The following is a 16,218-nucleotide window of genomic DNA, read 5'->3' as shown; positions in this document are numbered from 1 at the left end:
AAAATTAAGGCACTTGACACACAGTACCTGGGACAGAGTAGAACCAAATAAAGGACCCTCCCTGACCATCTCTCCCACTAGCACTGTTCATGCCATCACTTCCACAATGTCCTCCCTGGTGCCAATAAATTGGACACAGCTGATGCCACTTATGTCCAAATGCTTTTTCGTGGGCGGGAGCCTTAGCTACCTTCAGAAAACAGTGTAATGGAAACCTTGCTGGCCAAAGAGTTCTTTAGCATAATACACAATTGTGTAACTCTACCACGGGAGGCATCAAGAACCAGAGAGGACACTAGACCAAACAACTGAATCCAAATCGAAGCTGGTGAAATGTTGAGTTTACTGGGATTCCCTAAAGGACAGGCAGCTCAGAAAGATGTGCCATCAAAGGTTCTCAGCCTCTAGTCAGCCTCCCATCGCCTGTGTACTTGAGCGTCCCTCAAGACCTCACGCAGCTGAGGCAGGAGAAGAGTAATGACTGAAATCTCAGGTGAGCATCTCATGGCCCTCCTTCCACAAGAGAACATTAACAGTGTCATTGATTAGTTATCAGCTTTATCATTCTTCTGACTTCATTACTACAAATACGAGCTAAAACCTTCTCTAAGGACCAATTTTATTACAGCTGGGAGTCACGCCATGCTCCTTTCTCCAACTCTTCCATTCTTTCCTTTCTTCTTCTATTTCATTTCTTGTGTATGGCATGTGTGGTGTATGTGCATGTGTGTGTGCAAGCACCCATGTGTGTAAGTGAAAAGCCCGGAGGAGGACATTGGGTGTCCTTCTCTGTTGCTCTCTACTTCATTCCTTTGAGACACATCTCTTCACTGAACCTGGAACTCATCTTTATTCCCCTAGACTGGCTAGCCAGAAGCCCAGTGGTCTTCCCATTTCTATTGATAGTGCTAGAGTTGTAGGTGCTTAGGGCCGGGCCTTCTCGTGGGAGCTGGGGCTAAAACGCGGGGCCTCGTTCTTGCACTGCACATGTTCTGACCCACTAAGCCACACCCCCAGCCCTCCTGTGTCTTCCTCATCTTTTCCACAGTGTTCCCTGAATCCTGAAGAGGATGAACTGATAGGTGTGTTTCCCTGAGCATTTGACCGATTTGCCTCATAACAGTTGACATTTATCCTCAGTAGTGTGAATAATTATGAGGCTCACAGCTGTTGCCCACTATAAAAGGGAGTTTTCTCTGACTGTGGCCTATAGCAGCACTAACTTCCATGTATAAACACAAATGTTTAGAGGGCAGTTTGACAGCTATGTTACAACCACTTAACCAAAAAAGGAAAAATCATTACTTTCTCCACCAAGACCTGGGATTTTTCACACACAGAAGTTTTTTTCCCCTGGATTAAAGTAGCAAATGCGGGTTCCTCCCAGTGGAGTACACTTTAAAGCCAAGCAGAATGTAGTTGGTTGCACCCTTAATCATCATGCCATATTATAACAGTTATGCCACTCTCACACCAGCAAGCACTTACTACTGGCATGCTGATAGTATACCACCCATAGCTGGGCAGGGCCACTCTCCCTCACAGAACTGCCTGACGCCTTCTGGCACTATGAACACCATCCAGTAGGGAAAGTGTCTCCGACTCAGTCCAGACCTGCTTTCTCTATGTCCTGAATCCAGAATATGAAGTATCTTCACCAACAAGAATTCACTGTCCAGTTCTGGTGTGCACATAACCGTAATGGCTCAGCTGGGCCCTCAAGTGCCCCTGTATCCAGCAATTCATTATGACATATCCCACCCCAGGGACTGAGATTTTTATTCAATAATAGTGACTCTCTGTATGCATGCCTTTTTTCAGTGAGGGTGCCTGCTGCATTTAAATACTCCACTTCTGTTTTTACTATTCTTCCAGATAATCTTCTGAATCTGTAAGACACTCAGAGGTTCACAGTGCAACCTTTTTCCAGGATGTGAGCAGGATCGCTGAGGGTCCACTACCACCTGCTACAAATAAATGTGAATCAGTCTTGGGCAGATAAAGAATTAAAGAAAAAAGTTAACAGTGCCCAGCACAGCAGAACAGCATCGCATCACATGTCTCGTTGGTTCTGCCGGAAGAGCAGCGAGGAGTGCTGTGGCTCGGATGGGCACTGCTTTATTTAGCTCTCTAATCCTGTCATTCTCTACACACAGTCTGCCTTCATTACTGACCACACCAGCTTGCTGAAAGGGCTTTGGACTGAGCAAACAACCTCATTTTCACAGGCTGCCATTTCGTTTGGACTCAGGACTGCCTTTACAGTTTGCACCCTTAAGCCAAACTCTCTGCTTGTGATAAGTGGGGTACATTCCAGCAGCACATCCACCCTCATTACATTTTCTTTCAGCTGAGAAATGTGCACAGTACTCCAGGGAAGAGTCATTTTCCACAGCCAGAACGAGCCCAGTCTCGCTCACATGCCTGCTCTGTTCCCATATCTATACACAGTTGTCTCTTACCCTGGTGCCTTTAGGGGTTGCCATAAGTTAAGATATACTTAGTTCCAACATCCACCAAAGCCCAAACATTCTGTGCATTAATTGAGGATGAGTAAATCCATAATTCAGCGTTGGGCCTCTGCACTCTGCATGCCCTTCTCCCTCAGGCAACTTGGGTCATCTCACTTGAAGAACAAATGGAATTATTCCCACTCCTCAGGATTACCGCCCTCCATAGCAAGGGGTACAATGGAGATTCACTCCTTTGGTGAACTGCTGATTGGCTTCAAAGCCCTCTAGAGGTTCATGAATTCAACAGTTAGCCTTTTGTCTTTTCTTCTCCCCTGGGAACTCTGGCTCAACACAAATCCTGTTGTGTTTGCTTTTGTGTGACCCACATGGGCCCCTCTATCTGTCTACTTTTCCATCTCTTCATTCCCTTTAGATTGTTACAGCACTTTTCAAACCCACTTTACATGCCTAATTTGGAACCCCCTCCTACCTCATTTGGAACCCCCTCCTACCTCATGAAGATCATATCCCATCACCAAGGCCACAAAGGCTCCATACCAGTCCCAAGGCCCTACTGAATTTTCTTCTTTAGCTCTCCAGTGAACACAGCCCTGCCTGGCCTGGTGAATTAAGTATCAAAGCCACTTCTCACATGCCCAGTTCCCTCACTGTCATTTTTATCTCATTCTATTCCTCCTTACTGCCTGATTCTTCCCAGGGGTTCCAAGTTTCTGGATCTGAGAAGGGGCTATTTAGCATAGACCTATTTTGTTTCCTTTATGCCCCCTGTACCCTAAAAAAATTAGCCAACAGCTCCATCCAGTCCTTCTTCTTACCTACTTCCTCCTCCTGCCAAACCAGAAACTAGCTTGGATCTGATCCCCACCTATCCTTTGCGGGACATTTCTACTTTATATGGTCTGTTCCTTCTGTACAGACACTTCAGTCTGGTCTCCCATAGCTGGGGCCACGCATCTACCATTACAGCAAGGAGGTTTGTCTCCCCAGGCCACGTGGGAAAAGATGGACACCCTGACATTTCTACCCTCATTCATCTTTGATTCTGTCAGTCCCTGTTCAGCCACCAAGTGTCATGTGATTGGAAACAGTGGATACATAAGAAATGTCTACTCATCCCACATAGGTACCAAAGACCAAAGAATGCCAATTGAAGCCCAACCTGGTAAACTAATGAGTTTATTGAGGTTGCTTGCAGGAGTATAAGCAACTCACCAAAAGCTACACTACTGAAGAATCCTAACCTCATGTCTTGTCTACCTTTGGTCTACTGTATACCCTAGCACCCCCCAAGACCAAATGCAAGCTGGGAACAGTAGTGAGTGGTAAGAGTCATGACACTTCCCTTCTTCTTCCATAGTATCAGCAGCGTGATAACCACCACCATAGATCTAGCTGTCACAGCCTTTTCTTTATTTCATTGCTATGACTTCAAGCCAAGGTCTTCCGTAGGTCACCACAGCAATTCTGCTTTATGGTGCCTGGTAGTCATTTCATGCCCAGAGGAGTTCACCACAACAGTGATGAAAGTGGTATAGTGGTGCTGTCCCTGTGAGTACAGATGCCTGTAAATTGAAATTAAAATGAGAGGTGGGGAACAAAGGCAACGTCTGTATTGAAGCCACACCTCCTTCTCAGTGGACAAATCTGTGTAGCCCCCTTTCTACTCACAAGAAGAAAGTGTGGCCTGAGGCCTAAGCTCAGCACATCTTGTTTTGTTCTATTCTTTTTTTGTTTTGTTTTGTTTTGTTTTTTGTTTTTCGAGACAGGGTTTCTCTGTCTTTGCTTTTCGCCGTTCCTGGATCTGGGTCTGTAGACCAGGCTGGCCTCGAACTCACAAAGATCTGCCTGCCTCTGCCTCCCGAGTGCTGGGATTAAAGGCGTGCGCCACCACCGCCCGGCTGTTCTATTCTTTTTTATTACCCACTCCCACATTGTCCTTTCTTGTTCCTCTTCTCCCCCCCCCCCTCTGGTTTTTTCAGACAGGGTTTCTCTGTGAAACAGTCCTGGCTGTCCTGAAACTCACTCTGTAGATCAGGCTGGCCTCGAATTCACAGAGATCCACCTGCCTCTGCCTCCTGAGTGCCGGGATTAAAGGCGTGTGCCACCACCGCCCAGCTGTTCTTCATCTCTTTACTGCTATTTTTCCTCTTCCCAAGTAGTCCTTCTACTTAATGTCCTTTTTAAATCTAGATTAAACAATAAAGAAACTATATAGCTTGCCTTTCTGAGTCTGGCTCATCTTGCATAATATGATGGTTCTTTCATTTTCCTGAAAATGACATGCGTTCATCCTTTGAGGCTAAGCATCACTCCGTTGCACGTATGTTCACATTTTGTTTACCCTTTCATCTGTTAGTGACCACCTAGCCTGATTCCATACCTCATCTGTTGCCAATGGTGCTGTGATAAACATGGGTCTACAGGTATATCTCCTCTAAGCTGGCTTTGATGCCTTGGGTATATACCCAGAAGTGGTATAGACAGATCATACAATGTTGGGTGGAGCAAATACCACTACAGTACAGTAGTCCTACTTTTCATGTCTTGAGAAACAGATGAATTCATATTCCTATCAACAGTATATAAATGTTCCTGTCTCTGTCCTCCACTCCCCACACCGCCAGAATGTTGTGCTTTCTTGATGATGACCATTCTAACCAGGGTGAGATGAAATCTCAATGTAGTATTCTTCCTCCTTTTTATTAGCATAATATTAATTATACCTTAACATAGGTTTGATTTACATTTTCCCAGTGGCTAAAAATGTTGGATATTTTTTTCATGCACTTGTCATTTTTAATTAAGTAGGAAACTGTCTCTTCATTTGCCTGTTTATTGGATTATTTGTTCTTCTGGTGTTTAATTTCTTGAATTCTTTATATATTCTTCTCTTCTCAAGTTGCTTTTGTCAAGGATGTTGTCACAGTGATGGAAAAGGTAATGGGATTCTTTTGCATGTGACAATATCACATTTGTCTGTCCTTGGTATTATTTCCTAAGCTACACTGGAGTCCTGTTGGAAAATTCTTTGCCTATGCCTATCTCAATGTGTTTCTTCTGTTTTTCTCCAGCAGTTTCAATATTTCAGGTCTTACAGTTAGGTCTTTGGTCTGCTTTGAATTGTTTTTTGTGCAGGGTGAAAGAAGGTTTCAGTCTTCCCCATCCAGCTCATCCAGCACCATGAAGAGGACACCTTTTCCAAATATCAGGTTGATCAAGTCCTTTACTTCACAATGGTCATATCCACCCCTCAGTGCACACTCTTCTCTGGACTCATGTCCCTCTTTGTGACCTCACTAAAGACCAAAGGCAGAATTTGGGCTTCGCCAATTAAAATAGATCCATTTGGTAGGAGCCCAAAGGAAAACAAGACCATAAATCCACAGTAGAAAACAGCTATGTGAATGTCAACTCTTTCCGCCAAGTCTCCCCTGGAGTGCGGTGTCCTCAGGAAGCAGATTCATCAGGAACCTGCCCTCTTGTCAGGGACAGCCTGCTGCTCCTGCAGCTATCCCTCTCACAGTTTCTTGCCCTCAGCTGCCTGGCTGCCCCACATTAGTCCGAGCTGAACACGGGACCAACCAGGAATCATAAGCATGTCTTTGGAGGTCATGCTTTCCAAATGCAAATTCATCTTACCAAGGGCAGACGGTCCTCCGTTCATTTGTTCTTGCCCTGCTTTAGATTCAAAAGGTGCAGAGAGCAGGGGAGCCAGCCAGCCAGAGGGCATGATACCCAGAAAAAGCCACACCCAGGGAGCCAAGCAGGATGGGACAGGAATTGGCTACAGGGCACTTGTTCGTTTCTGTCAGATTTTTCTAAGTGCCACTTCTGGGTGGCTCCCCAACCATGCCCCATCCTGGCCACGGTGTGGAGTACAAAGTTATCTTTTCTCCCAGAACCAGAAACTAGTTCTGAACTCCTGAGGGCTGAGCCACCTCGAGTTCACTGGGCCCCTAACTCAATCCATTCAAATCTGAGACATTTGTTACATAGGTCTCCAGGCGCCGTTGATGCTGTTGGTGAGCATGCTCAGAACATTCCCATGACAGAACATCAACCTCGGGTATGGTGCTTGTAACGCTCTGCCTTGTTGTTTAGCGCCAACACTTAGACCAGCGCTGACCAGTAGCACAATACAAACCACAAGTACTATTTTAAATTACACATGATAAGGAAGATTACTTTTAGTGATATATTTTAATTAGTATGTACCAGGATGCCCAAGATGTTGGTATCTCAGTGTGTAATTAATGCAAAATGTGAGGGAATAGTCTATTTTTATTTTCATACTTTAATTCTTCAAAACTGAGGAGGAATTTATAACTCATAGCACATAATGACTTTGTGAGTGCTTTGTCCCATGTTGCTGGTGGCTCTCATATGAACAGTGTGGACTCTAATATCACCCTGTGCCGGGCAGTGTTATAAATATGTTATATGTTAACTTCAGATCCTTTCAGTAAGCCTCCAGTGAGGGTACTGTTATCATCACTTTATGATGAGGAAGGTAAACCACACAGAGCTCAAGTAACTTGGAGGCAGAAGAGAAATCTAAACTAGTCACTCAATCAGGGTCAGCCATGTTCCTGTAGCTGAACCGCTATTCCCCTGGAGGACAGAGAAGGAACATCATTCCTTTGTGCCAGTCCACACCAGGCAATGCAAGCAAGTGCCAACTGATTAATGGTGAGAGAGGGTGGTAGGGCAATGATGATTTTTCCAAACTTGTTCAACCAATGGGATATGACTGGGTAAGAGGGCATATTTTGGGGGGAGTAGAGAAGGATCAATGAAGGACATCTCAGAAGCAAGAAACCAGCTCTCCACCCCATAACTAGAAGTGGGGGCAGCCACACCTTCCAATTACTAAAGAGAATGTCCTCAAGAGAGGACAGCCATCTCTTATGTCTCAGCCTTAGCATAGGGCCTGGAGCCTTTGAAACATCAAGGGATGTGTTTCAGCTTGGGTCACAGTCTTGCTCTCTTGGATTCAGCTCCAACAGAACTTTTAAATTTGTGCCTAGAATGCAGGCCAGGCATTGTGCCTCAGAGAGCCTGACCCTGCAAGATCCAAGGCCATCCACTTGTCACCCCAAGGCCTGCTGATCTGAGTCCTTTGATCAGGTGCGGAGCTCACTGTGAGGAGCGATCAAGCTTACACTACACAGGTTTGCACCTGTCAACATCTGTAGCTAGAAGACAGAGAAGGAGAGTAGAAAGGTAAACATGTTCACCTTTGTGTGAAGGTGTGCACACCATGGCTCAAACTTCGAGTTTGTAACCCTGAACAAATCCTTAACTTCCCTGAACCTTAGTTTTAGGGAAAGAAGCATCCACCTCACAAAATTTTGTGAATACTAAATGAATTTTCAAGAGCAAAATACTTGGGGCCATTGTGGGTACCCAATGCTACGTGTTCCTGTTCTGCGCCCAGCATACCATAAACGACTTCCCACACATGTATAGATATACATTTCTCAGCAAGTGCTAAAAATTCACCCGCCAAATTGAATTTCATTGCCTGTGACAGAGGATGAGGTGATGGGTACCATCCATGGCTAACATCAGATTAGGTTTATCTGGGAAACACAAAGCACCTCCCCTCAGCTTAATGCTCCATTTGTTGACTGCATGAATGAAGAGACAGGCAGGTGGGGTGGCGGGGGAGGGGAATAATAAGAGTAAGAGGACTCAGGTGTCTCTGCTCCCAGGAAGCCTTCCTGGGTTCCCTCCAACCTTTATGGGTTCCACTCAAGAGTCGCCCAGAATTGCGATCAGTCTTCCTGAATTATTCTAATACCATCTCTCATTGTGCTCTCCTCCATGTGTATGTGCTGTTCTTATTCCTTCAATTCAGCATAGGCACAGTGATTTATTACTACTGCTACCAGGAAGTGACCACTGAGTCCACCTTGAATCTTTCGGGCACCAAAATCCACAGATTTATAGTCCATACAGAGACATGTGAAAGGTGGAAGATTGGAACGTCTGTGATCATGTGGGAGATGGTTAAGACTTTTGTCTTACAATTTTGTGAGGATTGAGATGAATAATGAAAATGTTTAACGCAATGCCAGGCACAGTATAGCTTCATAAATGGAAATGTAGCATTAATGATGGTATCCACGTTGGTCGTCATAAGGGTTTGGGAAGGGATAGTAAAAAATGGAGAAAATGAAGGGGAGCTTTAATTCCCATGAGTGCACAGCAAGGAAGGCTGAGTTTCTGAATTCAGTTGTGGAATACAGCTCATGCCCGAAAGAGAAATTAGACCTTGGGGTGTGGGCGTCCTGCCTGGAAGTAGGAAATGGAATGGCATGACCCGGAAACACAACTGTGTTGACAGAGCAGCTTTGTTCCGAACAAACTGTAGCAGGCGGTGAACCCTCAGCCAGTATGACAGGCGAGGCCAGACAGCCCTGCAGCCAGCCTGACAGAACTACTCCGGAACTATGAGAATGCCAAGCAACACTCAGGAGAAGCCTGGGAGGCTCAGGACCTGGAAAATAGCAAAGGAAGCAACCACTCTACCCTTATGCCAACCTCCCCTCCACCTGCTCCCTCCTCCAGGACTTTGCCACCAACCTGTCAGCTGCCAGCCTTCTCCCCTCTTCAGCAAGCATTTTGATGAGGAAGGAGAGGTGTGCTGAGAGAAGGCACTACTACACTGCTGGCCCAACTCATGAGGCTGTTACGGCAAACGTTCCCATGTTGGCCTTAGGAAAGGGATTCTGGGTCTGACCAAGCCAGGGCTTTGTGTCTTTGCCCACTCCCTCTGTGTTTGGGAATTGAAGCTGGGGGTAGCCAGGTGCTAGTGTCTTGGGACAGGTGCCATCCTAGGACTTCACGAAGTCTTTGGGAGTCATGGAGGAGCCTCCTGGACCACATCCCAAGATGTGATTGTAGTCTCTGAAGGAACTGATATATTGGCCTGTTAAGGCAGATGCTTACGTCAGCAGTAGCATGGAGACATAGCCCAGCACTGCCACCAATAGCCTGCAGGCAGACCTTCTATCCAGCTGTAGAGACCTTCACTTAAGTAAAGTGAGAACTTTGTGCCACAGAAAAGAATTTCAGGAGGCGGCGATGGGAAGCAAAGTTAATGGGTTTGCTAAGTAGAGACAGGATAGTTCATACTATAGATCTAATCACTGGGACACAACGTTAGAGATACATAGGTAAAAGTGAGACACACGACATGGATGTAGGCTTCTCAAGAGAGTCACAGTCAAAGTCAAATGTCTTTTCAATTACTATATATGTGATTTTGTGGACTTTTACATTTATTGTGTGTGAACACATATGGATATGAATACATCATGGAGCATGTGTGGAGGCCAGAGGAGAGCTTATGGGAGTTAGCTCCCTCCTTCCACCATATGGGTCTCAGGGATCAAATTCAGGTCATCGGGCTTGGTGACAAGCACCTTTACCAACTGAACTATCACACAGGTAGTTCTGTGATGTTCTAAGTTACGTTATTCAAAGGATGTAGTTCACAACAAGATTTAATGGTAGGCTATTAGTAGGCTAAGCAAAGTTTTAATAGTAAGTAGAGTTTAAAATTAAAGGAGAAAATGGGACTAGGGAGATGGCTCAGTAGACACACGTGAAGATCCGAGTTCAAACTCCCAGAACCCACATAAAAGGCAGGCACACGGGGTAAGCATCTGTGATCTGAGAGTTCCTGCCAGTGAACAAATGAAGGCAGAGCCAGGAGAATCCCCAGAAGTTCACAGGCCGATGAACCTGTCATGCACAGGAGCAGGGGGTAGGGAAACCAACAAGGTAGAGGGCAAAGACCCACATCCAAGGTTGCCCTCTGACCTCCACATGCACACTGTGGCATTCATTCATATACACAAATGCACATGTGCACACAAATAAAAAATAGTAAGCATGCAATATATGAGCTAGTTTACTGGTTGGTCTTATTGTAAATGACACTGTAAGGCAGTTTTATCTAGATTTGTAGATGAAAAAGGAGTGCTAATACAGTTCAACTCAAAGCCATGAAACTGGTGTAAGCACGTTATTGCTTTTAATATCCTTGTTGGGAGTGTCTTTAGGATGGTATCTTAGTTGGGGTTTCTATTGCTGTGATAAAACACTATGACCAAGAGCAACTGGAGGAGGAAAGGCTTTATTTCAGCTATGGTTCCACATCACAGTCCATCACTGAGGGAAGTCAGAACAGGAATTCAGACAGGCCAGGAACCTGGAGGCAAGAATTGAAGCTATAGACTTCACTATATATATATATATAAAATCAGGAGGAACACTGATTACTGGCTTGCTCAGCCTGCTTTCTTAGAGCACCCAGGACCACCTGGCCCTGGGTGGTACCACCCACAGTGAGGTGGGCCCTTCCCAGGCAATCAAGAAAATGGACCACAGGCTAATCTGGTGTTCTTGGCATTCTCTCAACTGAGATTCCCTCTTCCAAAATGACTCTAGCTTGTGTCGAGTTGACATGAAAATACCAACCACAGAAAGCACACCCTAGCTCTGAGGGTAGTGCCGATGTTATCAGCCGTGTTGAAGTTTCTGGACTCCCAGCCAGCGTGGAACACAAACTAGATCCTAGGATGAGCAGCTTCCCTCTTCCCACATCTGTTCAATTTCTCCTGTCTTTCTACCCTGCCTCATTTTTGGATACATCCCATAGACCTGTCCCTTGCATCTCTGGGAGAAGCCCTTCATGGAGTTACCTTGTCAACTTTCCACACCCAACCCCCACAAAAATGAAAACCTTCTGAAAGCTTAGGCCTTGAGCCAAGAAGGGACTCTCGTGTCTGTAGTGAGGTTCCTGGATGTTTTGGATCCAGTCTCCTAAGGCACAAGACAGTATCTGGAAGGCCAATGGCATGGCAGTGAAAGAATTTACTACAGGTATGAAAGATAAAGAGAATTTATCGGCATATGCTGCAAGAAGGCCGCAGGTGAGTTCCCAGTGAGGGGTCCTCACAGGGAGAGGGAGATAGAAAAAGTCTTTCCTAGGAGTTGGGGATAGTTGATTTTATCTTGTGAGACATCTATGTGTGTGTTTGTGTGTGTGATGTGTGGACATCAGAGGACAATTTTATGGAGCTGGAATTGGTTCTCTCCTTCCACCTTTCTGTGGGTTCCAGGAATGGAGTTCAGGTCTCCAGGCTATACAGCAAATACTTTCACCACTGAGCCATCCCGCTGGCTCAACTCTTATCAGAAGAGTATTGGCCAGATATTAGTAAAGTGTTCCTCAACTTGGGACTTTTCTGGTGTTTGTTTTATAATCACACTGGGATTATAGGCCTAAGGGAGAAAACTGAAAAGGTAAGGTGCCATTTTTATATCAATATGTAAACTGTTAAATGTAGATGTAACCAACTGTCTTATTAAATAAGAAACACAGAGCCGATTCAGAGAAGAAAGCCAAGAGGTCAGAGCTAAGAGCCTCACCCTTCCTGATTCAGCGATCCTCTTCAGCCAAGAGAGCTCTCCGAAAGGGACCTACTTCCTGTGTGTATGTCTTTATATAGTCTAACTGTTCTGCCTTCTCATTAGTTGTAAACCCAAACATGTGACTGCCTCGTCACTGCCTGTATGTACCACCCTCCAGGTCCTTAAAGGTGTGCGCCACCGGCGCCACGCGCTTGCTATGGCTCTAATAGCTCTGACCCCCAGGCAACTTTATTAACATACAATTAAAATCACATTTCAGTACAAGTAAAATACCACCACATGTTATCATGACTCTGACATGGCCAGTGTTGACTTTAATCTCCTGGCTGAAGGCCTTGAGCTCTGCTCTGTAATGTAACCAGAGGCAGAGCTTTCTGTCCTGTATGCCCAATTATACCCAGCAGTTACTTCCCAAATTACCATTCAGAGGAGAGGCTTATATTAATTATAAATGCTTGGCCAATAGCTTAGGCTTATTACTAGATAGATCTTACATTTAAATTAACCCATATTTCTTATCTATGCTTTGCCATGTGGTCTGTGGCTTGTTACCTCATTTTCTACATGTCTTGCTTCCTTGGTGGCTGCCTGGTGTCTGCCCCAACTCCACCCTTCTTCATCTCCATCCTCAGTTTGTTTATCCCACCTGACCTTATCTTACCTCACCATTGGCCAAACAGTTTTATTATCAATCAGTGAGAGCAACACATATTCACAGCATACAGAAGGACATCCCACAGCACTGTAAAACATGGAACATTTTCTCTAAAGTCTTGCTTTGGGTGGGGCGGGGCTTGAGACAGGATTTCTCTGTGTAGCCCTGGTTGTTCTGGAACTGACTCTATAGACCAGGCTAGCCCTGAACCAGAAATCCACCTGCCTTTGCCTCACAAGTGCTGGGATTAAAGGCATGCACCACCATGCCTGGCTGTCTTACTTCATTTTTGACTGACTTGGAAATTTATACTTTCCTTGTGGTGAAAAACATTTTAAATTCTTTTATTTTTGAGATAGTTTCCCTATGTAACGTGGACTGGCCTCAACCTTGCAACCTGCCTGAGCCTCCCAAGTGCTGGGATTCAAGGTGTGCACCAGCACACTTGGGATTTGAACCCTCTCTTTTGGTCACTTTGAAATGTGCAGCACATATCATTCACTATAGTCACATGTTGCACAGTAGGTCCCCAGGACTTTTCCTGTCTCACTAGAACTCTGACAGCTTCCCCCTCCTTCCTACTGACCCCACCCTGGTCTCTCCAGCATTCTCAGGACCCCCTTAACTGGGGGTTAACTGGGCAGAGCCACAGGCTCTCAGGACTTATTTTCTCTCCTCTGATGTCAATGAGATGTCCCCTGAATACTGATGATCCTGTAATCTTATTAAAGGCTGCCTTGGCCTTTTGTTCCATCTCATTCCAACTCTCACTTGGTCTGGGGAGTCTTCGAGGGACCCCTTCGCCTGCCGGTACATGCTCCCTCGGCTGATTTTATTCCCTTCTACAACAGTCTTGCAGGAGGCCACACCTTCAGTCTGCAGGGACCAGTTTCTCCCAGCTTTATTCTGTCCTGTGTGACAGGAGATAGTAGGAGTGTCCCAAGCTCCTATGTTTCCTTCTTCTTTGGGGGTTGGGGGGAACCTGTATCTATCACAGAAATCATGGAGCTATAGAAAGAGGAAGGCAGAACCCCTGTGTTGAAACCCAAGATGATCACTTAATACCACGTGGGGGTGGTGTTTCACTCATTGTTCCTAGCAAACTACTCTTAAACTTAGGACTGGAAACTGTAATTATCCCTCATTCCATTCATAAAACTGGAGTTTGAAAAGAGGGTCATTTATCTCTGCCAAAGATTTAGCTAGGTGGTTTGGCTAAGGCTATGATGTCCACATCCCCATTGACCATATGGTGCTGGCTGGTAGCTAGAAGTTCACCAGTACTGAAGGCCACGGTTCTGCCTCAGTTCCCTTTCACATGATCCCTTCTGGGCTGCTCAGGTTCCCAGACAGCATGCTCACTGGCTTCTAAGTGTCCCCCAAGAACACAGGAAAAGGACCACACCCTTCAAGTCTAGCCTCACAAGTCACTCAGCCATAGTCGCTGGTCCCACCACACCCAGGGGAGGAAACAAAGCCACCTCTCAGTGGGCATGCCGAAGTCACTTTGAAGGAGGAGGAGAGGTTTAGATGTGCCATTGTGTCACATTGTGTTCACAGCAGATAGATTTCAGAGGGTCCCATTCTTCAGCAAATATTTATTGTAGCTCAGGTGTTGAGCTAGATAGGAGGACTAGAACATTGAACCTGACATCCCAACACTGGTGGTTTAGACAGAGACAGGTGGGAAGTAGACCAAGCCCTGCCTATTTCCATCAGAGAGAGGAGCTCAGAGATTAGAAGCATCACCACCGTGACCACCACCACCACCACCCCCGCCACACACACAAGGTTCCCCGCAAAGTTGCCTTCTAAGACTCGAGGTAGAGAATGTTAGGGTTAAATCAGAATAACTACGGCAGATAACCAAAGGCTGAAAATAAAAGTCTGCGGCGTTGCCTGTGTGTTGCTGCATTGGAGAGCACAGGGTTTTAAATTATGGTCGTTGATAACAATGGGTGTATTCTCAATAATAACATTGTCTTTATCCTACATTCCTCTGCTCATGCAGGACATTTTCCCCGAATCAAAAATTCCTCAGTCTTAAGGATCTTTCTTGAGCGTCTAGGATCAAAGCCTGAGCTTTTATCCTGAACTGCTGCGAGGCGCCCTCTGGACCTTAGACAAATGGTTTAACCACGTGATAGCTTGGAGATGATGGGGGAAACATGACCTGCAAATTTATCGTGATTGTCTATTTCTTGTTCCCAGAAAAGGGGCTGTGTTCTATGTGTGTGAGGTCAGGAGAGCCGGGAGAAGAGAGTGCATGAACATGTATGTGGTTGTAGACATACACGTTTGGCTAGAAAGCTATTATCTGCCAGCCTCCCAGAGCTGCAGCATAAGAGGAACTCACATTGGCCAGAGGCCACAGGTGTGTCAGGACACACAGGCCTGATTCACGTGGTTTTCTTGCTTGCCTGTGTTCTAGAGACTGTGCTCTGGGAAGCAGTTCCCAGTGGAGTCATGGATCTCATCAGTCCAGCTGTTGAACCGGTGATCTCTGGACATTTCTGGAACCCACCAGGTGACGGCCCCAGTTAGCTCAGAGTGCTGAGCAGAGCTTCTGCCCTTCAGCCCGGAGAATGGATGCCCAACTTGATGGGAGGGAGCTTGTGGAGTGTGGCTGCCTGGAGAAGGGGAAGCGCCGAAGATCTGTGCTGCAGGCTCCTTAGTCAAGGTCAAGAGGCCTGCCTGCCTTCAGCGCAGTGACCCGGTCCTCCTGAACTCAATGATGGCATATTTAATTCTAAGTTATAACCATGCTCCAAAGAACTGGAATTTTTATGTGGTTTTTAAAATAAAAGGAGCCATTGGAATTCAAAGAACAGAACACACTAGAGTCCTGGAAACACAGAGTGTAAAGAGTCCTAAAAGTTGGGAACATCAGTGCGATTAGCCAGGCAGTGTGTTGGCCTGAGTTGCTTCCCCGTCTAACCCTGTGCAGCTGTGGTTAGCTGTAAGTCATTTTACTTTGGGGGGCCTTCAGCCTTCTCGTCTGTCAGATGGAGTTACAATAGTCCAGACATCCCTTTCTGATCAGAAGACAATTTTGGAATTAGGAAGTTCATGTCTAGGTAAGGTTGTAGGTCAGCAAAGAAAACAGCTGGGGCCTGACCTGCTGTTCTAGAGGCACACTTTTGTTGTGTTATGAGTGCATCAGATGCAGAATCTAAATCCCCAAATGTCCAGCATACTTTGTACTGCCCCAGCTAGGTAATTTATAGTTTCCTCGGCATTCTGGAATCTGGAAGTCCAAGGTCCAGAGCTAGTATCCAGGAGGATCCTCATGCTTTGCCATCCCATGAGAGGAGAGAGGAAAAGGGGGCCCAATGTACTGCTTTAAAAGAAACCCATGCCCTCAAAAATGACTATTACATTCCTGCAGACTGAGTCCCAAATGCCTCCTCTTAGGGCCAGCTTCCCAATACTGTGGCTTTGTAACTCAGTGACTCGTGCCCTTTGGCAGACCCTTTAAACTATGTTCTAGTTTAAAAAAATAAAAATGCCCACCAGGTGTGGTAGCACACAGCCATCGATTCCGGCACTCAGGAGGATCCCAAGTTCAAGGCTAGTATGGGCTACATAGTGAGATCCTGTCTCAAAGGAATAAAGAAAAATAAAAATGCTAGTAAAGAGGCT

At 45.8% G+C, this 16,218-nt stretch overlaps 1 protein-coding gene across 16 annotated transcripts in view; it reads left to right on the top strand.

Annotated features, from left to right (window-relative positions):
- Positions 1 to 16,218, top strand: part of Tmem108 (transmembrane protein 108) — a 277,796-nt gene that overhangs the window by 242,108 nt on the left and 19,470 nt on the right. For 9 of the 16 annotated variants that reach the window (XM_052718640.1, XM_052718630.1, XM_052718676.1 and 6 more), the window contains one exon: positions 15,008 to 15,103. The exons of the other annotated variants lie outside the window; for them this stretch is intronic. In XM_052718640.1, coding sequence (XP_052574600.1) covers positions 15,008 to 15,103 — 96 coding nt within the window. The remainder of the gene's footprint in view (positions 1 to 15,007; positions 15,104 to 16,218) is intronic. 16 annotated transcript variants of the gene reach the window in all.

The sequence above is a fragment of the Peromyscus californicus genome, unplaced genomic scaffold (assembly GCF_007827085.1).
Source record: "Peromyscus californicus insignis strain IS unplaced genomic scaffold, ASM782708v3 Scaffold_11__1_contigs__length_118956290, whole genome shotgun sequence".
Classification (NCBI taxonomy): domain Eukaryota; kingdom Metazoa; phylum Chordata; class Mammalia; order Rodentia; family Cricetidae; genus Peromyscus; species Peromyscus californicus.
Note: the sequence above shows the minus strand (reverse complement) of the source record. Positions and strands in the feature narration are given on the sequence as shown.